This window comes from Zosterops lateralis (assembly GCF_965231275.1).
Source record: "Zosterops lateralis genome assembly, chromosome: Z".
Lineage (NCBI taxonomy): Eukaryota > Metazoa > Chordata > Aves > Passeriformes > Zosteropidae > Zosterops > Zosterops lateralis.
In genome coordinates this window covers 34,124,368-34,150,887 of record NC_139800.1, presented here as the reverse complement: position 1 = coordinate 34,150,887, position 26,520 = coordinate 34,124,368, and the positions used below count along the sequence as shown (strand labels likewise).

General features: G+C 38.4%; 1 protein-coding gene across 2 annotated transcripts in view; it reads left to right on the top strand.

Annotated features, from left to right (window-relative positions):
- Positions 1-26,520, top strand: part of SLC24A2 (solute carrier family 24 member 2) — a 111,821-nt gene that overhangs the window by 75,273 nt on the left and 10,028 nt on the right. For both annotated transcript variants that reach the window (XM_083884005.1, XM_083884004.1), the window contains 3 exons: positions 5,348-5,443; positions 7,057-7,142; positions 19,882-20,013. In XM_083884005.1, coding sequence (XP_083740131.1) covers positions 5,348-5,443; positions 7,057-7,142; positions 19,882-20,013 — 314 coding nt within the window. The remainder of the gene's footprint in view (positions 1-5,347; positions 5,444-7,056; positions 7,143-19,881; positions 20,014-26,520) is intronic.

The window sequence follows — 26,520 nt, the reverse complement described above, 5'->3', positions numbered from 1 at the left end:
ACAAATCTATTGATTTTTTTTTTTTCTGATAAAAGTACATCCTTATGTCTTCAAGCCTGGAGTGAGATAGGGAATATTCTTTCGGTCCTCCAGTGAAGAAACTCAGGTGCATTTATTCTCTCTGCTCCATGAGAACAATCAGGGACAAGAATTAATGGTTAAGCTATAATACACAATCAGATTTAGCCTAATGGCCAGAAAGCCATTGTGTTCCATATATTAGAAACTAATTTCTATTGTTTTGATTGTTTCTCTTTCATCTGAAAGTGACTTTAAATTAATTTTAGATTAATCAGGTCAAATGGAGAGAGTAAATGTGTCATACAAGATGAGAAGAGACCCTCACTATAATCTTGTGCTCCACCAATAGCCTACAACACGACAAAACTGCATGTGTTTTCATTTGATACTTCTGCTTGATCTTAAAGGAGAAAGCGTGTAAGATGGATTTCTGGAATTGATCAGTAGTGACTCACTAGTTATGTTCCACAGCAGGTCAAGAGCAGAATTAGTAAGTGCAGTTCAGAGAGCAGATTTGACATGTTCAGATTCATAAAAGCTTGGTTATAGCTACACAGATGCGGTAATTTTCCTTTGATCACAGACTGAAAACAAGGCAAGTGGTTAAAGTCTTGAATTTTTAAATGAGTGAATTTCTAAAGAACTGTTTTCACATCAAATCAGATATTTTTCTGACCCAGGGAGCCTGCAGACTGCTATTTAGTTTGTAGATAAAGGACTAGCTTTTTAATGTGTCCTTTGTCAGGAGGAGAATCTCTGCCAACTGATGCCAGCTGGAGTTACTCACGCAGATCAACGTGTACCTACCTTATACAATACTGATTTGTTTGTATCTATTCAAATAAAACCAATGTCGTTTTAAGCTACCATCTTTGGTAAACATCTGGCCTTGATCACCTCTTCCTTCTACTTCATTCTTTGCAAACTAAAATGACCTGCCAAATCTGTTGGAGTTTAGTGAGCCTAGATTTACTAAGAATTTTCTGTGGCAATCTGTGTTATATTAGGTCTATGGAAGCATGCATTGTCATTCGCCTAAACTCTCATTATACCAGCTGTTGTGAAAATCTCTTACATAGTTAAACCATAATACATAGGACTGTTCCAGAGGAAAGACAGGCAACCACCTTCTAGAAATAAGAACAGTGACATAGACATAAGATTACAATGCTTTATTTAATGACACCACCTAAAGATAAGAAAAAAGACATGACAGAAGATCGGTACCTAAGATTGACCTTAGTGGCTTTCTAAAAATTGGAATGACTTAGATACATCCTCAGCTGATCCTTTTTTTTGGTGGCTCTGTGCTTCCCCTTCAGTGAACAAGTTTTGATTTGGTTTAAAGGAGGAAAATGCTAGAGAAAGGAAGGGAGGGAGGAGGTATTTGCTCTGCTGTCTTTTTACATTTCACTGTCTTCATGCAGTCAGGTACTACTGCTTTTGTCAGTTTCATATTTTTGATAGTCAATAATGTCTTTTAATCATTTCCTTGCACTTTTGTTACCTACATTGAGTGAATCTAATAGAAAGCAATGATGTAAAACAGTGTAAACTGAACAATGCATCTACTGAGAAATAAAAATAAAACAAAGCACTTTTTAAAAAAAATATTGATTTCAACTTCCATGACAGTGACTTAACAACTGTGTAACACTCTCCTGAATGGAATGGTGTAACTAAAAACAATTTTTAGTTAAAAGTCAGTGTCAGAAATTCTTTTAAAAAATGCTGGGAGGTTTTTGTAAATGTGAAAAAAAATGGAGGACACGTTCAATTAAGCTAATCTAAACCAATGTGAATTTCTACAAAGATTCTTTTGAACTTACTGAGCTGATTTTCTTTTCAGTTCAATAATGGCCATGTTTCTCTGTTAAGAAAACCTACACAGTTTCATGCCATCTCAAATAAAATACTAGAATATCCTTAGGTTCTTCAGCATTTTAATCGACTTCTAAAACTGAACGTTTAATTGAAAGGTCCTACACCATCTTGGAATAGGTGGAGATATGGATGACTCCACAGATGTTTTTCAGAAGATGTCTCAGCTGCTCATTTTCACTGCTTGCATAAAATGCATTTGTATATATGTGGCATCACAAGCTGAATTCTCAAACATATAAAGCTGAGTTGGAGTCTTAAAGCTAGCACAATCCTTTAGCAAACTGAAATTATATCAGGCACCTTTTAATATATACTCCTTCTGAATAAGCATTTTAAATACCCCTACTCTTTCAAAGGAAATTAGGAACTGCCGTGACTCAGAATTTTGGCTTTAAATACTTGGGGATAGGTTTTGTATTTTTTCTGGGTTTTTTTCTGTTTTATCTGCTATTCCAAAAAATTCCCGTTCTTTCTCTCACTCTATCTTTCTTTAACTCTTACCTCTTCCCTTCTAGCTAGAATCTCTGCCTCTTGCCCTGTGCAGTAAAATAATGAGATGCCTTGTTAATTTTGATTGCGTTCTATGCTTAAATATGATTCTTCAGGCGTTTTACTCTGGGTGCCAAAAAAGATAATATTTGCCAAATATTGTGATTGCTAATTTTAATTTTTTAGAGCATGATGTGTTTTTGAAAAGATAGGGACTGCAGAAAGGGCAATACTGCTTAATAAATATTTGTGGTATTTTTATTAGTATCCAAGTGGTTTGCTGTTGAAAAATTAGTTCCACTTCCCAGCAAATGATAGCTGCTAGTTCCTATAAACTGCTCATATGCTTCTTCACATACAAAAGTGTGGATATACAGGAGTTTAAAGCTTCCATTTTAAGGAAGGAAGAGAGGATTTCTTTCCTAACTAATGATTTATCCTTGTGTGCTTGGAATTTCTCCAAATTTTTAGCTTGGGAACAAGTGACTGTTATCCAAATAACTGAATGAATTAATGACTTCTTACTCTCACTTTCCACTGTTAGTCTTTTATATAATTCCATTGAAATATCTTCTGGTCTTAGTCTGTGCTGATTTTACTGCAGGGACACCAACAGTTTTCAATGGAATTTTTTTAACTGGAGATGAAGATTTAAAAGAGCTACAGTCCCTGTATCATAATAGTATTTTTAATTAGAAAAATGTGCTGTAAAATAGACACCAGTTAAACTTAAAAAAATAAATTTAAAATACTAAAAGTGCAATACCAATCAGAATAAATCGGTAAAGGCAGATACATCAACTTTCTACATATAAGATGGCTGTCATAAGATGTCCAAAGAGTCCTTACCTAGAAAGATCTATCAAGGCAGAAAAATTTGATTTCACTTAGTATTTGACATTTTTAACATTGTCTTGTTTTAGTGTGTCATTTGGACACAGTGGCCAATAAAGAGTGACAAAACCTGGGACCTCTGGAGAGTGTGTTGCCCCAGAGAGTGTAGAGGTTGAGCTGCATGGTTAACTTTATGGGAGACAAAAAAAATCTCCAACCTGGCAGGTTTAGAAGAAAATTTACCTTTAAGAATTTGATATGAAAATAATTTATTCTGGAGATTTCTTCTTCCCCTTCTGAATCACAGAATCACAGAATATGCTAAACTGGAAGATACCCACAAGGATCCTCAAGTCCAGCTCCTGGACCTGCACAGCACCATCCCCAGGAGTCACTCCCATGTGCCTGAGACCAATTGTCTGAATGCTTCTTGAGCTCTGTCAGGCTGGTGCTGTAACCACTGCCCTGGAGAGCTGTTCCAGTGCCCAGTCACCCTCTGAGTGAATAACCTTCCTCTAACATCCAACATAAACCTCCTCTGACTCAGCTTCAGGCCATTCCCTCAGGTCCTGTCACTGGTCAGCACAGAGATCAGTGTCAGCCTCTCCTCTTCCCCTCACAAGGAAGGGTTGCAATGAGGTCTCCCTTCAAGTCTCCTCCTCACCAGGCAGAACAGACCAAGTGACCTCAGCTGCTCCTTAAACAGCATCTCCTCAAGGCCATTCACCTCTCTAACAATTTCATGTCTTTCTCATGTTGGAACACCCAAATCCGGCCCCAGCTCTCAAGGTGAGGCTGCCCCAGCTCAGAGCAGAGCAGGACAATCCCCTCCCTTGCCCGGCTGGTGATGTTGTGCCCGATGCCCCCCCAGGACAGGGTTGGCCCTCCTGGCCCCCAGGGCACTGCTGGTTCATGTTCAACTTGCCACTGACCAGGACCCCCAGGTCCCTTTCCATGGCACTGCTTTCCAGTGTCTCATTCCTTGGTCTGTCCATACATCCAGGGCTGCCCCACCCCTGGTGCAGAATGCAGCACTTCCTCTCGTTGAACTTGGTATGGTTGGTGATTGCCCAGAGCCCTGATTTGTCAAGGCCTCTCTGCAGGGCCTCCCTGCCCTCGGGGGAGTCAGCAGCTCCTCCCAGTTTTGTATCATCTGTGAACTTGCTCAGTGTGCCTTCCAGTTCTGCATCCAAGTAATTTATAAAGATGCTGAAGAGCACAGGGCTGAGGATGGAGCCCTGTGGAGCCACACCAGTCCCCCCTGGTGTCTGATGTCACCCCATTCACTGTAACCCCCCGTGCCTGACCCGGGAGCCATTGCCCAGCCATCCATGATGTGGTTATCCAGCTTTCAGCTGTGCATTTTGCCCAGAAGGATCCTGTGAGAGACAGTGTTGGAAGATTTACTGAAATCCAAAAAGATCACATCAACTGGCTTCCCTTGCACAACTGGGTGTGTTATCTTTTCCTAATCAGAAATCAGGTTTGATAGGCGAGTCTTTCCCCTCATGAAGCCATGCTGGCTGTGATAAATGACTGTGTTGTCTTTCAGGTGTTTTTCAGTAACTCCCAGAACAATCTTCTTCATAATTTTACTAAGCACTGAAGTGAGTAGAAGACACAGACATATTGATGAGTCCAAAGTGACAAAGCTGACCACACTCACTATAATGCAACATATGTGTTAATATGAAATTCTGTTCTACAGTACTACTATTGAGAACTGAAACTGTGTGTTTGTTTATGATATCTTGATTCATCTGTATTCATCTTCTGCTTCAGCTGAAATCTTACACCAGCACATTTATAGGTGGAAAATTACTGACTTCTTTCAAAGAAAAATCATAGCTCTTGGTTTCAATTTCTTGTTCTATTCGTTGCTGAGTTTTCAAAAAAATTTACAGTTCATTTCCACAACAAAAAAACTAACCCTGTATACGGGAACCATATATACATAACCATGTATACGGGAACATGAGATAGTGTTTAATAGGATATTTGCTGTTTGAGGAAGAATTGAAATGGATTATCATCAGTGATCGATGGAGCCTAAGCTATGGCAAATAAACTTTGCATCTCAAAATGGCTGCATTGTAATAATGACAATGTTTTATTTTAGGAAAGTTCAAGGAAAGGGCCTCAATTCTGCATAAGATTGCCAAAAAGAAGTGCCAGGTGGAAGACAGTGAGAGGCAGAATGGAGCTGCTAATCATGGTGAGTGCAGCATTGCAGATTTATCACCTGTTCCTCAGAATCTCTTTCACTGTTTTATTTTGTTTGAAAATTGTTAATCATTACTTTCTCCTACATTGTGTATACTATTTTAGTAAAAATACTCCCATTCTCTGTGCCAAAAAGTGGGAAATTTATGGATGGGACAGAAGTTACATGCAAGAATAGATAGCTAGTCAAGGTATATAGAAAGCTTTCTAGCAGATTGAAAAGAAAAAGCAAAGCTGATTTTGGTTATATGTTGAAGTGACAGAGAGCAAAAGTTCCTTGCAGTATATATGTGAAAATTTAGTTAATTTATTGAAATGCTCTAGTAGAATATGTGTTTTATGTGGTACCACCCTCTTAACAAAAAGCATCACCTTCATATTTAAGAATTTATTTGTCTGTATACTTCTTGCTAGAAGTCCCTGAGGCCCATCTGTGCTAATTGTGCAAAATTAACTTACTAGGGTTTCCATTAGGGCAAGAATTTATATTTTAGTTCCAAAGTACCTATGCTAAAGGAAAATCTGTGCCATGACCTGTTTTCTCTACCTCATCATAGTATCTGCATTAGAAAACCAGATACAAATCTGCCCAATAAAATCTGAATAATTTTATTACTTGACACTTTTTCTGACCTTGTGTTATGTTTACATATTACATGCTTCTAAAACCAGACAGTTGGTTGGGATAATTGGTCTGTTAATAAACCATAATGCTGACTATGGGGTTGAGACAACATATACTGAAATAGTAAGAGATAGTCTGGCACTCCACGGTGGCTGTGATCTCAGATTTTTAATTTAGAAGAATCTCAGGATAGCAGTAATGTAACTAGACAGCTGTATTTATTTCTATGCACAAGAGCATACCATAAGGCATGTTGAACTAGAGTAAGACATTTCATATTGCTATTCCCCATTACTTTGTATTTTCCAAGGGATTTTGGGCCATTGCCACATTTATGTACTACGTACTTATAGAGGTAATTACTGCTTAGAGAATCCCAAGATAGTCGAAGTAAGAATAAATTTTAATAAATTTGGCATCAGAAACCAAAGGCCTAACTTTATCCCTTTGACTCCTGTGGAAGTTTAGCACAAGGACTGCAGGTTTGTGGTTTAAAAATGACCCTCTATTATTAGATGTTATTACTCCATCTGGTTACTCTTTCCCACGTTTTTGCATGGGAGGCAGCAGGTTTACAGCTTGGAAACAACTTTATTAATTGCAGGGGTTTGTGTGTTACAAAATTTATATTGCTGAATGTATCCCCTCACTTGTAAATGCAGCATGGTGCATTCTATAATGTCAGAGGTGATTGCTGTATGTCACTTTTTAACTGAAGAATTAGGCTCAATGCATTTAGCATAAACAAAAAGCACTGACTATTGTAAGGAACTTTGCTAGCTTACTGCTTATAAGATTATTTTATTGGAAATGTGTACTAGGCAAATTTTTTCCTCTCTCTGTTAACACAGATGTTGGTTCAACTTTAGTATTCGATAATTTGCTCAGACTGAATATATGATAGCTATTTCACTAGTGTATTTGTAACTTAATATTCTGATCTGTTATTTTCCTGCTCTTTTCTATGGATGATTCCACAGAGAAAGGTGCAAAAGTGGAAGTTGCAGTAACACCACCAAGTGATTCAGGACCAGTGCAGAATGGAATCGCCCATAATGTTGAAGAGGTTAATTACTTTTTTATTCTTCTTTTTATTCTTGTGTTAGTAAATATATTGCATGCTTGATTGTGCTTTTCACTGGAAGTAAGTATCTTAATAGAAAGAAGCTGACAGGAGGAACTGTCTACATAATATTTAGTTTTTATTTACAACTGAACCCAGTGTACAGTTTGCCATATATAAAAGATCTTGCCTTTTGTTTCCGCCCTTCAGTGTAAGATAAGATGAGAGTCTGGAATCTATTCTTTTGGGAAATGTATCTTTACTGTACAGATAAAATGTTTGCAGCTCTAAATATAGCTAATAGAAATTGCTTGTCACATTGCACAAAACCTGTTCTCTTAAGAGAACCTGTCATGATGTGCATCATGGAATAATCAAAATTCACTGTGCAGAGGACCTGTACACAAACTTCTGCATCCTGCCTTCTGTTATCTTGCTTCATGATGCTGTTATTCTGTTATCATGCTTCATATTTTTCCCACTGAGATCGTTCAGTGAAAACAATTAAGAAAAAGCAGTCTTAAGCAATCACATATGATAGCAATATCCACATGTTATCAATTTACATTGTAATAAAACATTTCCTAGGCTTGTTCAGAAATCTGCAAGGTCAAGGAGCTTTATCATTTGAGATAATGGTTTCAATTTCAAGCCACTGCAGGGGAAGAAGGGAAAATTACTGCAAGAGTACATTACTCAGCAATGTGCAATTCCTTTCATCTCCCTTTGGACAGTTTAAATTCACAGTGATGTAAGCTTTGGAACTTTTATGTTAATTTCAGCAAGTATTAGTACATTCTGAACAATGATTCTTATGTATTAGATGTGGGATACATTATTTATCCTTATCCAAATGGCACAATAGAGCAAAGCAGGGAGGTTTGTAACTGGTGGAGGAATGAGTCTGCAGATTTAGCTCCATCAATCTGAATGAAAGGATTTCAGGTATCTGCTGTCAAAATAAAAACTGTCAGTCTCCTAAGAGCATTTTGAGATGGTCCATGCTGGATTCCTCCCCAGTGGTCTTTCCAAATTTGTCTTCTTCCAGTGGTAACCTGGCAGCTTTCCTAGGCTGCTTGAGTTACTGATATCCTGAAACCTATTTTGTAAATTAAATGTACATACTGGAATTTTTGAGAAGTTGTAATAAAAATAATCTACTCATCCATGGAACAAGTAAATAGGCTTCCATAACACTTAGGACCCAACTTCACTGTCAGGGTCTCTGCCAACTCTATAGTGTAGAGTGTCTCCTCAATGTATTGGCCTGGCTTTTTGTGCATAGCTTCCTTAAACACCTTTCCAAAGTCTAGCATCACTCTGAAGCTAACATTGGTGGTTCCGTTTCCTTCTGCTCTGTATATTGACTTCATGGATGTTAATGAGATTACTCTAAATTTACAGAAGACAACAAAATTTTCAGGCAACAACAGAAGCCCACTCACAGCATTTCTGTGACCCTTTCTATGGGTTTAACCCACTCTGAGGGTCCAGCCTGGCAGAATGAGGCTATAATAATGAGTGAGATGGCTGATCGTGAGTGCCTTGAAATATCAAAAGGGTTTTAATAAAGATGGAAAATAATACAAAAGGCAACATAACAAAGCCAAGCACAGCACAGAGACAAACTCTTTGCTTGCTACAGCACCTTCAAGAGTGAGAAGTGAAAAGTGTGGAGTTCTTTTGTTCTCTCTCTTTAATACCTCATAGCTTAGGTGGCTTTTTGGCTCTTGGCCCAATGAGTGTAACAATAGTCTTTTGAGTAACATTTCCAGGGTCCAATCTACACTTCTGGGCGGGCAGAGTCAATTGCAAAGAGAAATCCACAGAACTTTCCAGCTAACTTTGTAACATGTCAAAAGGTAAAATGAGACCCTTTTCCTATTTGGAAGCACCTGCTTGAGATGTAGGGATTGCATTACCACATCTTTCCATTGATGATATTAAAATTTGAAGAAGGGAATTTGGTCACTGCCCTCCTAAGCGTTCTTTTTAGCTTTTCCAATTTTGACCTACAAATGGTCTTGAATTTTGATCTTTTTTAACCGTTTTCCATTCCATGATATGATTTGCTTCTGTTTCTAAGTAGAATTCAATCAAGTAGCTTGAAATTTTGATGATGCTTCCTTAGTCTAATGCAAAAGGAATTGCTGTAGTATCAGAATTTGGAAAGATAGTATAAAATTGCTTTTCTCTGGTTTTTGACTTTTATAGGCTAAAGATGAGGTTTTGTGATCTGTAAGTGCTGTTTAGGAAAATCCCTAAAAAACCCTGTTAGTGCCTCTGTGTTGTGGTAATGATAATTTAGAACTGAGAAAACAAGAGACACTGTCAATCTGGACTGACAAAGCTTCAAATATGCCTTTAGGAAGAAAAAATGTCCTGAAATCTGCAGGATATGAAATAGATATAGTCACATAGTAGGTCACCCTGTAGCATGTTTGTTTGATGATACGGAAGACCTGCATAGGCATCTAATTCTTTCCTCTTCATTGTCAAGTTCCACTATGGTCTTCATGCTTTTCCCTCTTGCAAAACAAGCATATTTTGGGTTTTTTTCTTACTTTTCACTGATGCAGATTATGGTGTCTGGATCTAAATCCCTGGACACAAGCATTTTAGAATATCAATCTCTATATTGGAGTTAGAATTATCTGAAAATAAGTGCATTAAATATTCTATGTTCTTCTAGTAAAACCAGAATAACATATATAACATAAATCATATTAACAGAAAACATAAATAACATAAATCACATGACATAAAACACATATAAATCCATTCTACTTTTAAATCTATTATTTTAAAATGACAATGTTGAGGAAAAGATCCTTGTGAAAAGATGGTTGCAGGCTAAGACTGCAAGCAAAGGAGAAAAAAATAGCTTTCATACTGTATTTTAATTTTCATACATTTGTAAATTTTTTTTTTAAAAGCATAATACTCCTAGTTGCCATGATTTAGTTTTCCATCTACCTCTTCTGGTTTCTTCATGGGCTTTTCAGAACCTCTTTATATTTTTAGCAAATTCTTTTTCTTTCCTCCTTTCCTTCTTTGTCCAGAAAGACGGAAAGGTTTCCACAGAGCTGAAACACCACACAAGACAGATGCAAGGACACTGTCAACTTAATGACTTCTGCAAGGTGTCATGACTGAGTGGACTTCAGCTAATTTATTTGGGAAGTTTTTGTTTTGTTTTTAATTTCTTCATTTCTCTCTTCCGAACTCCACGGTCTTGTTTTTCCCTTTTTCCTAGGACCTTGACTCCATTTTTCTTACTCCACTGTCCTCCAGGGAAATTCTGCTGTTGTCTTTCTAGCTCAAGTCCTTGAGCAGCAAGAAAAGCTCTCTCCTAATGCTGCTTGCAGAAATTCAAAAAGGGTGTCCAGAAAATGTACCCAGCAACCCAATTATTTGTGCCAGATAGTGAGACTCTTACCACCCCACCTAGCTACAAGCAGCAGCTGATACCCTATTCTTTGATAAAACTGGGATCATCAGCTAAGGACAGACGGCTGTGGTCTCCTTCCCATTCCTTAGCCAACACAGGAGGGAAAAATACCTCCTCCCACCATACCATCTGTAAGACATTACTGTTTTATTGAAGTCAGAAATTGCCTTCATTTCTGCTGGATATTGCATCTTCCTTCGGGATTTTGTTCTGCTTAGAGCATTCTGTCTAACCTTTAGCAGGTTGCCACAGAGAAGAAGATTCTGTTATATAACATGTCATAGAGTGGTACCAAGCATACATAAGAAAATTAAAGAAGACTAAAAGGACACTTACTAGCTCATTAAATGTTTTATAAAGTGCCCTTCAGAATGTGATCCTTCTGAGAAGTCCAGTTACACCCCCTGCCACCTTCTTAACTAGCATTTGGTAGTCGTTTTAACCTATGGCTTACCTAAAAATAGTTTCCAATCTGAAGATAACACCTTTTCCTCCCACCTACACACACACGCACACATGCACGCACTTACACACATGCACACGTACACATGCGCATAGTTCTTCCTGTTTCCCTGGAAACCCTGCTGCAAAGTATTTACATGCCAACCATAATTGAGATAACTTTTCCATGAAAATACAAGGCAGCTTTTATATCATAAGAGAATGATGCAAAGACTTCATTGCTTGCATTGGATTTAATCCTCTTACCTGAGCAACAGTCTGGCAAAGCATGTTTTACCTTCCCCACTGAAGAGCAGCAGCACCATTTCAGGACAGAGCACTGATGGGGACATGTCTGCCCTGCCCTAGAATACTCATTCCATTCACATCAAATTAGCTTGGTGTGAATGTAGGTAACATTGCATTCTTTGTCTCAGGGTTTTAATCTGAGTTACGTTAAACATTACTATTTCATAGAGAGAGGGGATAGAGAAGATTAGAGCAGCCTTTGTTTAAGGATGCAATATATATTCCAGCATCTCTGGTATTTGTTTGATTCATCATAAAAAATTTATTTTCCAAAGCCAAAATACTTTTTCAGTTGCCACACTTGGTCTAAAGTAAATGTCTGTGTCTTGCTTGCTCATTGTAACCTAAAGAGAAGGTGCCACTAATCAAAAGGGGTTTATTTTCACAATGCTACTCAGTTGCCTACTCCACATTTTTTGCTTCTGTATACCTGTTTGACTTACTTGAAAATTAGGACTTTGAAAAATGGCATGAGGACAAAAGTTTAGTCTTTAGAAGCATCTCCATGATACCATAGCTAATATTTCTCCTGGTGAGCTGACTGCAGTTTTGTGTGTTACGTTCTGAGAATTTCTTCTCAAATTCTCCAAAGAGTGCTGGCAATAACATAGCATAAAAACTACCATATAAGTTTTGGGAGCTGTGATTTCTGCAAATGCATAAGAGGACACAAGGAGGAAGAGGAGAATCTGGACCAAACTCCTATCTGACCTTGCTCCTTCATGTAGGGTCAGCTCAAAAGGTAGCTCTTTTCAGTGAGTTTACAGTGCAGAAAGGATTAGCACAAATTAGCTGTCCTAAAGAGAGTATGCACATATCCAGAATGCATTCTGAAAGCTAATGGATTTAATATTACTGCCTGCTTGAATTTTCAAGAATTTGTGAGGAAAGATGTTGCTTTCTATCTTAGTCACCCCATAGAAATTGCATACGCTTGTACTAGCTTACTATCTCAGCCTGGTTTGCATTTTTTTTTAATGACATGTAGGAGAAGATTAATGAGTGATATGGCTTACAGACAAGAAACAGAAGGCAGAGGCTGAGGTTAGTCATAGTATGGCTCCAATTGTTTATACTTTCTGCCTTTCTAGTGAAATAGATTAATGTGAGATGTGCCCTTCTGAAGAAAAAAAAATAACCCTCAATTTTGAAAATCACTACATACCTCTGGGACAGAGAACATTTGAGATCACAGTCAGATCAGTTTTTCTTGACTTACTCATTGTGAAAAGTTGGGTTGTACAAAGCTCATTTCCAAAAAAAACCTTCACAAACAAGCAAGCAAACAAACAATGACCCAGACAAAAAAAAAAAAAAAAAAAAAAAAACCAAAAAAAAACACAAAAAACCAAAAAACACACCTGAGCAGTCTTTTGCAGCAAAGAAATTACCTCTTTATAGATGGTGTAATATCCATACTATATCTATAAGCAAATATAACTGCACATAATTCCTGTCTTAAGTTTCCTTTCTTCTGGAGGCCTCATGCTAATCCTTTATTGATCAATTGTATCAATTGTATCAGCAGAATGCGCAAGAAATGTACAAGCATGAGAATTTATAACTTAGCTCTTCAGTTTAGATGGACTAACAGATTAATCCTCAGACTATGGTATTTATAGTTCATATGTTCTAGCTGTTATACAATACAAGTAGTTGGTGAACAGCGGCAGATTCAGTATTTCTGGTAAGTTTGGGGTGGTTCTTTGTACTTGTTTTCCATTTCCTCCTAATGTATGGGAAAAAAGTGTAAAATTCTGTTTAATGTGCCAGAAAAGCAACTGTTTTTCCTAATGTGAGTGTAAGCCTGTATGGAGACAGTGATTTTGTTATGTTTGCTAGGAGTGACTCCCTTGTGACTTTGGCAGATGAAGTTTGCTATAAGCTGTTGTTTATAAACAAAATAATTGTGGATGAAATGTCACTTTATGTTTGTATGTTTACATAATGTGAAATACACCATCATTTCCTCTGTTTGGAAAAATTTTACTAGGAAAATTGGATAGGTTTAGATTAGATACTAAGAAGAAATTGTTTACTGTGAGGGCAGTGAGGTACTGGAACAGGTTGCCCAGAGAAGTTGTGACTGCCCCAACTGGAACTGTGGAAGTGTTAAAGGCCAGTCTGGGTGGGGCTTTGTGCAACCTGGTCTAGTGGAAGATGTCTCTGTCCATAGCATAGGGGTTGGAACTAGGTGATCTTTAAGGTCCCTTCTAATGCAAACCATCCCATGTTTCTAAAACAGTCCTGAGCAAACCAGTAAATGCTTTCTTCCCTGGGATTACAGGTGAGTATTTGATAGTTGTTCTTACATACAGAACTGTGAAACTGGGAACATCCATAGTTTTTGTTCCTTTTTAACTGTTTGTAGTGATTTTAATAAAAGAAGATTTGAAGTAGCAAGAATAGTTTTGATGACAATCCATTAAAAAGAAACTGCTGTATGAGTGTGTGTAGATTGGTTTAAGAGAGTATTTGTTACAGATGTATGGAAGAGAACACCAAGCAGAATACCACTTCTAATCTAATTTCTTAAGATGCAAAGAGGGCATTTTCCCAACAGAGAATTAATTTCCTTGTCGTCATTAATAATATTAACCACAATAAAATATATGCCAGGGTACCACAATTATCCCATCTAGGCATTAGTATACATTTGATATTCAGCACTGCAAAATGACTCTTTAACAAGCATCGGCAAGAAGAAAGGAAGATCCTATGCATAAAGAGTAAAAAGAATTATGACAGAATTAGTCAGGATTTCATAGAAACACAGTAGTGACTATTGTGAGGATCTAATGCAGCTATGTCTTAATCTTTAATGACTGGTTAAGGGATGAGGGGCACAAGAATGTAATTCTGTATTCTTCCAGTTGCAGGACATGATGAGGGTAGGAAGATTCAAAAGGTCAACAACTTGCTCCAAGAATGGTGGCACCAGCAGAATTTTAGGGGTTTTTGTCATGAATTGGCTTAAACAAGCCTGCTGATGACAGGCAGGCTACACCTATCTCAAAGGGGCAAAGGGATCAGAGTTAGCAGGGCTTACTCAAAGAGCTTTAAACTAGATTTGAAAGAAGAAAGGAATGAAACCAGGCATGCAGAGATAAGCCTAGGAGTGGTACATTAGTGTTTGAGGAACAGTGTGCTAGTGTGGTCCTTCAGTTTGCTCTATCGTGTGCTGAGTACATCAGAGTATGTTTGAAATGTCCCTGTACTAATGCACATAGCACCTTCACCATCTCAGTGGAGGTGTGGGTGAAGATCCATACACAGCTGCAATCAGACCCCTAGACTGGAAGACAAGTATGGGTAGCAGAATGAAGCCCCCATACTCCAAGGGGAAATGGCTAGTGACCTCCTGTACTGCTTAACACACATGAATCTCTGAGGCTAGATGGGATCCACTTAATCCACTCAAAGTATTGAGGGTACTGATGGAAGTTCTCACAAGCCACTTTCCATCATTTACCAGCAGTCCTGGCTAACTAGGGAGGTCTCAGTTGACTGGAATTGGCAGGAAGGGTGTGAAGGAGGATCCAGAGAACTACAGGCCCGTCAGTCTGCCAGGGATGGTCACAAAGCAGATCACCTGAGCGCCATCACACAGGATGTGCAGGACATCAAGGGGTCGGGCCCCAGCACCTGGGTTTGTCAAATGCAGGTCCTGCTTGACTAACCTGATCTCCTTCTATGGCAAATTGACTCATGCAGTAAGTGAGGGAAAGGCTGTAGATGTTGTCTATCTGGACCTCAGTAAAGCATTTGACACCATTTCCCATATCATTCCTCTGGAGATACTGGCTTTTCATGGTGTGGGTGGGTGGACTATGTATGGATGGTTCACTGGGTAAAAAACTGACTGGATGGCAGGGCCTGGAGAGTTGTGGTGAATGGAGGTAAATCTAGCTGTCAGTCACTGGTGATGTTCTCCAGGGCTCTGCACTGGGGTCAGTCCTGCTTAATAATTGATAATTTGGATAAGGGGAGCAAGTACACCCTGTCATTTTGCAGATGATGCAAGTTGGGTTGGAGTGTTGATCTTCTGGAAGGTAGGAAGGCTCTGCAGAGGAGTCAGACAGGCTGGATCAATAGGCTGAGGCCAGTGCTGTGAGGTTCAGGAAGGCCAGATGCTGGGGCCTGCCCTTGGGTCACAACAATCCCATGCAACAGTGCTACAGGCTGGGGAAGAGTGGATGAAAAACTTCATAGTGGGAAAAGACCTGGGGGTCATTTAGTCTAAATCTCCAGAAATCTCTTCCAACCCTGATTGTTCTATGCTGCTGTGATTCTGTGCTGGCTAACTAAACTGAACTAAATGAGCCAGCTGTGTGCCCAGGTGGCCAAGAGGTCCAGTGGCATCCTGGCTTGTATTGGCAATAGTGTGGCCAGCAGGACCAGGGCAGTGATTTTTCTCCCTGTACCCCTGGCACTGGTGAGGCCACATCTCAAATCCTGTGTCCACTTTTGGGCCCCTCACTACAAGAAAGACACTGAATTGCTGGAGTGTGTCCAAGAAGGACAGTGGAGCACAAGTCCTGTGGGCAGCAGCTGAGGGAGGTGGGTTTTTCAGCCTGGAGAAAAGGAAGCTCACAGGAGACCTTACTGCTCTCTACAACTGCCAGGTAGGCGTCAGCCTCTTGTCCCTAGTAGCAAGTGACCGGACAAGAGGAAATGGCCTCAACATGTGTGAGAGAAGGTTAGATCAGGTATTAGACAAATTGCTTCATGAAAAGGGTTATCAAGCATCAGATCAGTTACCAAGCATAAAAGTGGTTGTGTCACAATCCATAGAAGTATTTAGAATATGTGTAGGTGAGAATATATGTGGGTTTGGTGCTTGGCGGCATGGTTTAGTGATGGAGCTGGCAGTGTTAGGTTTATGGTTGGACTTGATGATCTCAAGTGTCTTTTCTAGCCTAAATATTGCTATGATTCTATGAATTTGCAGAAGATGAAAAAATATGCCATATTCCAGTACTTAGTCTCTGAATGCCCATGTCTGACCATTGCAAAGTACATTGTGTAAATTGGCTTTTGTTCTGATTTAATACAGCAATTTCTTTCCAATGGATTGTCATCAGACTTCATCATACCAGGTGATACAGCTTACTCATATGTCCAGTCCAGTATCCTTGAGGTTAATTAGCTACAGAGACATAACAGGGAATGAGTTTTTGAGTGGAGATAGATAGGTACTAGCACTTCAGCTGCCCTAAAGAAATGGAGGTCTTTGCACAGTGGTGGCAGGTATGTCATAAAGGGAGCAGAATATTCTTTACTTCTGTTAGAGCTTGTTGGGGTCAAGGCAGATACCAGAAGGTATCTAAAATGGTACTATCATATGTGTTTAGGCAGTTGAATTCCTTGGTATATATCATGTTATAATCATATTTTCTTCTTAGCATTGCAGAATATAATCATACTGAACATCGCAAGTACAGAGTTTTCATCATGCAAACTGAAATAAAACTATATTCTCAGGCTTAGTTTCTACAAACTGTGATAGTGTACATTCAGTATTTACATGGCTGGAGCCACAGACAGTGCATGCAATCTCTGCCATAAATCTGTGCTGAGTCATTTTCTGTCACTGCTGCTTAGTCCACAGCATGACACTCACATTTGTGTGGTTTTAGAGCTGCAAAAATTATCTCCCATTCTTTTCTTCAGCATCAGTGGCTAATTGCTTTGAAATTCATGGAAGCTAGATCTACAAAACTTTGAACTTCATTACTTCCACTGATTTTTGGAAGGTCAGCATTGAAAATCAGATGCCAATCCAATTTTCAAAATAGGAAATAAATATCCATTCTGCAACACCTGTAATGTATCCTGGAGTTAAGCTAGCAAGAAAAAGTGCTTTGCCTGCACTGTGAGCTTGTGTTTAGCCTTACATTTTGGGGATAGTTGTCTTGGGGAAAGGGATGATGTAGGACAACTGGAAGATGAAAATACCTCAAAGAGATCAAGATTTCTCAGGAGACATCCAACAATCTCCAAAAGCAACTCTTTGTTCTTTGCTACAGCCACTCATGTTGCCTCTGTGCTCAGGCTCACTCAGAGGTGTTTGACACAGACATGAGAATAGAACAAGGCTGTGTTGAACTATATATATAGTATGTAGTGGTATTGCATGAACCAACGTAGGCATTACTGTCTAGATATTTTTAAGACTCATGTGCAAACTCAGACTCTCTAAAGTTTTGCTGCGATTAAATGTAATTTTTAATCATGGCTAATCTCTAGAGATGGCAATTCAGGAAGTACATTGCCACTCAGTGCTGTTTATGCAGCAGTCACCTAGAAAGCTTTATTCCAGATGAGCTCGCTGATTGAATTACACAGAGGCCATTCAAAAGAGTTACCTAGGCAACCCTTCAACTGGTCCTTTTGTGCTCAAATTTTATCTCAGTCATCACATTTCAAAGCTGAGCCTGTGTCTCAGGTTCATTTTCCCACCCCAAAAACATCTGCCAGAATGGAAAATTAATGGATTTGGTTTTGGAGAGTAGTCTCACAAACTTCTCCAGCACAGCTCCTCTACAGTCTGGCTTCAATAGATTTCCAGCAATGAAGCATAGTATGTCCACTTTAGTGAAGAGATGAAAGCTAAAGGCAAAAAAAGCTAGCCTCTTAAACTGCTCAGGAACCTCTGAAGTACTGTGTTGAGTGCAACAAATTGTGCTTATATGTTCTTAAATTTTTTAAAATTGTTATAACCATTATGACCTGTTCACTTTACTGTTGTCATACAGTCGTGCACCTTGGGAGTTCCACAAAGTACAGGGGTTAGCAAAATACTGTCCTCTGTTGACATCAACATGCAGCTCAAAAGTTGCTACAACTTGTCAGTTTGTCAAGAGGTAAATAGGAATTAGTTTCCAGTCCACTGATGTCAGGTGAAATCTTCATAGGGAAAGATCCAAATCTAAGAGCTGGACTTGCTTCTGTAGGTACTGATAATTCAGGTAGTTGAAGAATTCAGAAGTTCACAATAGTGGAACAATCAAGACCAGTTCTTCAAAATTAGCAGTAAATAGAAAATGTTACTAACAGTATCGAAATATGGTGACATTTCATCAATAGCTCTTTTGCTTAGAAAAAAAATCTGGTGTCGTCATTTAAATGATTGCTTTATACAGCATCATCATAAAGTTTATGTAAACAATCTTAATACAGGTCAATAACTGAAAAGAAACCAATTATAAATCTATAGGAGGATAACATGCATATTGTGCAATATGCATTATTTTTGCTCAATTACCTTTTTTTCAAGCATAAAACTCAAGAACCCTACCTAAAGAAGACATCATATATCACTCACATTGTCAAACAGTTTTCACTGGATGCTCTTTTTCAGAGTTTTTTAGCTTTCATTGAGCTCTCTAGAAATCTTTCCACAGTTTTAACAACATTTGCATTATACATATCTGTGTGAAAGTATTGTTCAGGCCATTTTTTTAGTTGCCTGATTCTGCAATTTATGTGCAGTTCTGGACACATCACCTACGTATGTTAACAATTTAAAAGTTATTTTAATACATGCGTGCAAAAGGCTGAGTCATGTGTACTGTACTTGCTCTATTTTGTAAGCAGAAGCAATCTAAGGAAAGAAAAGTGTGTGGCAGCCAAATGCATAGGAGAGGGTTCCTATACACCTACTTTATAGCAGGGATGACAGGTGGGCATCTTACACATAAATGGAGACTAGGGATCAATGTGAAAATCAGTGACACAAATTGGAGATGAGTGTCATCAGTTTTAGCACCAAGTTGTTAGGAGCACTGCTGTGTTGTGACTGGTTTGAACACAAGAGTGTTTGGTTGGAGATAAGGAGAAGCCCTTTCCTCATGTGGACAAGCTGGAGACAGTGCTGGGGCCCAGAGAACCTGGGCCATCTCTATCCTTGTTGGTTTCACAGTTTAAATGGGCAGAGCCCTCAGGAGCCCAGTCTGACCCCAGCAGCTTAGCACTAGAGCTCCACAGGTGCCTGAATCACCCTATCTCCCTGTGGAGAAGACAATACATAAAATATATATGCATATATATTTAATTTAATAGTAAGGTTTCAAGTTACTCACAAAAGCTTAAGGAGTTAGATACATGTATACGTTTATATGCACACATAAAGATGCACATCTCTGTGTGTGCACACATTCTCTTTCACTTGTCTGTGTGGCCAGGCTTGATGCAGCCCAGACAAGTTTTAAAGCCCAGACTAGACTAGCACATATCCCAAGGGAGAGCCAAGGGAGCACCTGTCAGAAACACCACACCCTGTGCATCCCAAGGGACCAGCCACATTGTCAACAAATGGACATCATCAGGCAGCCTGTGCTGTAGGGATACCTCACAGTCCAGACAAAGCCTTTTTTGGTGTGTCCTAGCTAATGTTGTTAGGTAGGTGTGGTGTTAATGCAATGTTTTCAGACGCTGTATTTCTCCCTGAAACACAGTGCTGTCCTTGAACTCCTTTTGAAAGAATCCCTGACTTCATTCATCCACCTTGATAATCTGCTCACTGGATTTTTCTTACAGAATGAAGAGGATGAAGAGGAACAGCCTCTCAGCCTGGCCTGGCCTGAAACTCCACGCAAGCAGGTCACCTATCTTCTTGTGTTACCCATTGTTTTTCCACTGTGGGCTACCCTGCCCGACGTCAGAAAACCTGTAAGTAACTGTTATAAGTCAGTGTGTTCTGAAAAAAAGGGTGGCTCTCTAGTTAAATGCCAAAAAAGAACTAGAGCTAATTAGGTTTCTTCTTTGAAGAGGCCACAACATTAGTATTCAAATCTTCAAATGGCAAATGGGTGTTTATGGCCAACTGGTTGGTAATAGCTCAATAACTGTTATAATTTGTATTCACTTACACTTCATGATATAAAGTGAATGGTCTGAAAGATTCTTTGGAGCCTTCACATTTGTATTTCTGAATCTCTGCTGAATGCATGAGTGCTGAGTATTTGACTATTCGCAATGCTGTAAAGAGTATGACTGGAAGGATTTCTGACTGTCTTAGTTCAAACATAATGATATGAATTTCTCTTAGATTTATGTTCTATTAGATCTTTCTTTTCTACCCATAATCTTGTAATTTTCATACTAGGATGAGATCCTTAAGTCCTTTCATGTATAAAATACCTGCTAGTTTTGTCCTAAACACAGCTTGAAGTAATGTGTTTACCACTTTTATACAAGTAGACCAGACTGGGAAGGCTCATGGAAATTAAAAGAGAGCATCAAGAGCTGAAAAAAAAAAAAAAAAGTGGTGTTTTAATCTCTTTTTCTTTCTGGATCAAAATAGGTTTAAAACTGCTGCAAGAGAGGCATGCACAGCATATAAGTTTATAAATCAACACCCTGAATTCTCTTTTTCTTCTCACACACAGTGAAAAACCTTCCCATCCCACATGCTGAAAAACTGCAATTCAGTGCAAGAAAGAAGCTAAAATAAGATCCCTGACTTGTTTTTAGATAAAAGGTTCCAAAAGGCTATAAAGTGACATTTTCCCATCTTTGCCTTCTGACACTTTTTTCTTCCCAATCTTTAAGCTTTCTTTTTCTTAAAGATTCCAGAAAACTCTGGAAATCACCTTTGTCCATAACACACAGAACATACTACATGAATTTCAAGACTGTTTTTTTCTGAATTATGCCCTCCTTTCGTCATTCAAAACAGTTCTTGTAATTTTTTTCATAATTTGACCTAAAATGAGCAAGAAATATTTGTGGGCATTATTTTGAATTTTGAAAATCTAAAGGTAACACAAGCAGACCTGTAGCTTTATCCAGTATTCTGTACTGCACAAATGAGAACAGTTTCGTAAATAATAGTTTTGGAAAGTGAATATCTTCACAAGTTGCCTGTAAGCGTGTGATGCATGTTTAACAGTAGTACCATTCTCAACAGAACTCCATGGTAACATCCAGCAGCTAAAATACCCAGCAACTAAAGTACCACAAAAGATAAACATAGTTATATGTGCCAGATAGGCAAGTGGACAACATTTTTAAAACTCCATTCACTGAAAGGAATAGTTTTTTATACAGAAATAATGTCATTTGTAATTACATGTAGATTAAGAGAAGAGCTAATGGGCTATATCAGTATGACAATCTGCTTACTTTGAACATTGCTGTCAAAGAATTAACCAGATAGTTGCATAAACGAACATTTTATGTGTGCTTCATTAGTGTATTTTGAAAATATTCTTACTTATTTCTGTGTGCCATCCCCACTAATCCCTTCCTAGCAAAAATGATGCCTGCTATCACAGCTCAGCATGTGCATCAGAAAACAATTTTCAATTAAATCTGTGAGATAAAAGTTAAAGCAAGCCTAAAATAATACTCAGCTAGACTGTTTAGATAGGCCTGTCGTCAGGAGCTCAATTTGCAAGTGTGGTAATTTTAGTCAGAAACCCAAATTCTGCATCAGGATGCTCAGATTAGCATATGCATATAAAGTGAATGCTTATGTGCTAAATACTGATTTTAAAGACCATATGGAGCCTTTGGCATCCTCTGTGGGTGTCCACTTTTCAATAAGTTCTTCTTTCCATCTAGAGTCTTTTTTCTAATGTATATTTTATCTCCACAGAAAGAAGATGGTTTGACTGAATTTATTTGTACTATTCTGAGATACATTTAGTGCTGTGAAACCCAGAAGGTCTAGAAAAATTATTTTGTAGACAAGGTCTCTGGTTCTAGAGTTAGCAAAATCCTGCTGCCTTATTGTGCTCTGGTGCACACATATGCAGATTTTTATATACTTAGAGTAGATTATGCATTAGTTCAGCTTTCAGCTGAATGACTAGCTGAGATGTTTTAATGTGTTTAGTGCCTTAACTACACCTACTCACATTAAGCCAGTATATATTAAAATCCTTAGTATAACATCAATAATGTTGTTGGCATATCCCAGAGGTAGGTGTGCCCTTGGGGAATTTTTTTCCTGAGTTTTTGCTCAGGTGTTTTGAACAATAATGGGTATTTCTCCCTGCACTAACAGCTTGTTTCCCCAGTGGCTCTGTAAAGGTCACGTATGTAATTGCCCACCTCCTGGAGTAACAGATATTGAAATATTGAAAGAAAAATTATGTGACCAAAGTGCCCCAGTAGGTCAGAAGCAGATATTGAACATCACCTCTTTTATTATAACCTTACTCCACTGTCTATCCCTTTGCATTACCTGCCAGAAAAATGGTTTTTGGGGCTCTAGTCCTGCCGTCATTGTACTCATATGGGGGAGTTCTTCCATCTCTGCAAATTCCCAGTACAAACAATGAGCTACAGCTTCCATGAACTCTTGTTGCCATACAGAGATGCACTGTTACCAAGGGGACAGGGAAAACATGTTCCTGTAGAGATCCAGTTAGAGGAGCAGGTTCTGAGTAATCAGAGTTAAGCACTGTTAAGTGTGAAAAGAAGATCAAACTTTGCAATGCAGATACATTTATGAATGAGACAAACGTGAATTATTCAGGTTAAAGATGTTGGTAATAATGCTGGCTAAAATTAAAAGAGTTATCTTCCAAATTATGTAGCACACACCACCTTCCAGGATCAAGCTCTTAGAAAAAAAGCCTTCATACCTGGATTATTTTTGATATTTATAGCCCTGTTTCTCAGACATTGGCGTTAAATAAATATATAGAAATGTATCAAGAAAAATATATCAGAAAAAGTTTCTGACAGGAGCAGTACTAATCCATCTAATCTACAGTGGAACTCCAAAACTCTTGCTTTTGTTAAAGGAAAATGGCATATGAACTGAATGAGCCTTGGCTTCTCTCATTTATCTGTTACTAGGACCACAGAAGAGCCAATTGCTAATAAACTCTGCACTGTCTTTACAAGGCAACCACCACAATAATATGGAAAAAGATGGAGAGAAGTACTGCTGTCTGCTGTCTCTGACTAATTCTAGGAAAATATTTAGAATGGGCAGCTCTCTGTATTTCCAAGAGCTAGGGAGTAGAAATTACATAAATCTCAAAAGAATGCTGAAACTAGTTACAAAAAACCCATGATTACTATTGTTACACTCTGGAATAAAATCCAGCATACAGAAAAGAATCAGCATTCTTGTTATGGCTTTTTAAAATTTTCATCTATATGCAAATTATATAGAAGCATCTATGGAGTCCATTTTTGATTTCATCACCTGTAAAAAGTACAAGCTTTAAATTTTGCCCTTTCTGAATTTAAGTGTTCCCCATTTTAAAATAAGTAATTTAAGTGTTAAGCCTATTAAAGTATCTTGGACTGCTGCTTATCAGTTAATTTTAGTGGGAGAGGATTAGCTAAGACAGGCGAGGAGTACACATGCTGCAAAGTTACTGACTCGTAATTCTTAGCCATCCAAATTCTGTGAGTGTCTGACTCAGATAGGCAGTGTCTCCTTGTTTTGCAAGAAGCATTTGCTGTATATAATCACACCATCAGAGAGCTATTACTGACCATTATTGCTCTGGTTGTATTAGTTTTGCTTAAGCCAGTTTATGCTTAAATCTTGAGTATTGTGCAGAGATCATTCAAATTGCATTGCTGCAAGGTGCTCTGCGCAGATTTTGTAACCAGTTCCAACAAGTGTATTGCTTCATTGTCTCTCTCTGTAACCATCTGCCAAAAAGATCATAGCTTCTACAATGAAGATGAAAAACATTGAAAGCTGGAAAAGTTGACTAATAAGACTGGTGGAAAAGAAGTCCTAGCTGCTTAGTTTTAAAAGAGGAAAATGCTATTTAGATTAATTTATTTCTACTTAATTCTGCTCCCACTGCTTTCAGATCATTATAACACCATCAATATGTTTCTTTCAAATTGTGTTCCTTTTCACATTAAGGTCTTCTGTCCCCTAATGCACATAAAATTTTGATTTTAAACTTAAAAGTCCATCTGAGTAGGTTTTAAATGCCATAAGCTCATTATCATATTTTCTGATTTGATAGAAATTTAGAACTCTCTTTTGAAAAAGTAACTCTGTAATGAGTTGAGAAGCAATTAAGAAATAGATCAACCACAGTACCCTGAGTAGTTCTAAAAACAGTGCTTGTGACGGTAATGGAATTTATATAAAAATGATGTTTCCAGGTGCCATGGTGGTTATTCGAGGGTAATCTGTTTAAAACACCTACTCGACCACTTCTTTCACTCCAACAGAATTTCAGTTATATATATTATGAGGGAGTTTAGAATCACAGATTGAGGAAATGGTTTGGGTTGGATGGAAACCTTAGAGATCATCTGGTTCCAAACTCCGTGACACGGGCAGGGACACCTTTCACTAGGCCAGATTGCTCAGATCCTGGTCCAGCTTGGCCTTGAGCACTGCCAGGGGTGAGGCATTGTCAACTTCTCTGGGCAGCCTGTTCCAGTGTCTCACCATCCTCATACTAAAGACTTCTTCCTAAAGTCTAATCTAAACCTACTTTCTTTCAGTCCTCTTGTCCTGTCACCACATGGTCTTGTAAACAGTCTTTCTCCATCTTTCTTAGAGGCTCCCTTCAGGTACTGGAAGGCTGCAATTAGGTCACCCCAAAGCCTTATCTTCTCCAGGCTGAACAATCCAAATTCTCTTAGCCTTTCCTCACAGAAGAGGTGTTCCATCCCTCCAGTAGTGTTGTTAAATCTGTACTATTTTTAATATGTGTTCCTGTTTGTATCTAGTTGTGAAATTGTATAGGTCGTGTTAGTCAACATGGTCAGTTTTCAGGAGGACATTTAGCATTTATGTAAAGTACACACAGGGAGTAACTGCTCTGTAGCACAGCTGGCAGCTGCACCTGCTGCTGGAGCAGATATGGGCCTTCCATTTGTCCCATGCTGTAGATGAGTGTGCACAATTGCCATTGCTGACTTTACCCTTTTTACATCAGCTAATGTCCCAAGCTCATTCTAGTTACATCAGCAGAAAGTCTGCACAGCCTCTGATTGTTTTCAAGTTCAGCTGGCAAAACACGGTGACATTCCCACTTTACCATTCCAATACACTGATCATCGCTTGGTCTACGGCCACCCTGTGGTTCTGTGCTGATCAGTTCCTAAATGTGAAGCTGTTTCATATAAATGCCTGTTGAGTTTGTTATATAGGAAAAGCTGGTTGTGCAGCTCTGTAAACTCCCTAAAAAAGAAGTGTTTATTATGACTTCAGGAATCTGAATCAGAACAAATGGTATTTTCTTTCCAAAAGTCAGATTGAGGGAAAGCCCTGCAATCCCATCTACTCCTGCAACATCTAGGAATGATCCACATTCTTATGAGGTGCAGCAGGGGTATGATCTGCAATGAAAGGGGGTACAAAAATTCTGGAGTGGAAGTGGATTTAGTGAGGACCGAATGGGAAGAAGTACTGCAGGACTGAGCAGCAGCTGAAAGAGGTATTCAGAGTGGTATAACTTATTTCCACAGACAGTCCAACTGTTTATTCATGCAAATTTGTAGGATTCTGCTAGTCACATGTCAGAAATCATCTGGGGTAAGATCTGCATTCAGAAGTTCAGTGACCATAAAAAAATACTGGTAGAATTCATTCACAAATTTAATTTTAAGTACTGATTTGATTTAGATAGTGTTTGGCTGGTGCAGTACTACAGTTTTGTTTCCTTCCTTTAGTAGTTAACTTGACCTTTTATTATTTCATAGATTCAATTAGTCAGTAGGAAATATGGAAAATGCAAAAGATTGGAAAGAACAGAAACCAAAATAAGTCATTAATCTGAATTTACCATTCATTGGCTGCAAGAACACTGTCTATTCAAAATCTGACACTAGTAAGGGAGACAGTGAAAATGAAAATTAAGTTACTTCGGTATTACACAGAGTTTTTAATTCATTGAAGGGCCCAGCAGTATGTTTTGCATATTTTTACAACATTATAACATTAAATTTCTCAACAAAATGAAGCATGAAAAATAGGTGCTTAACATATCTTCTGAGACAGTGAGTAGTTTTCACAAGGAGAGTAAATGCCATAATAAATTTTAGATGTGCATGTTTTTAGCTCTGCCATATGGCAGTCTTTGTTATACTGTGAAATTTGTTGCAAAAACTTACTAATGTGGGAAGGAAAGATACAGGCACCTGTTGAAACAACTTAAAACCATCAATTCTGAAGAAATATGAAATTAATTTCATATGAATATGAAATTAATAAATTTAGAAGTCAAACCACTA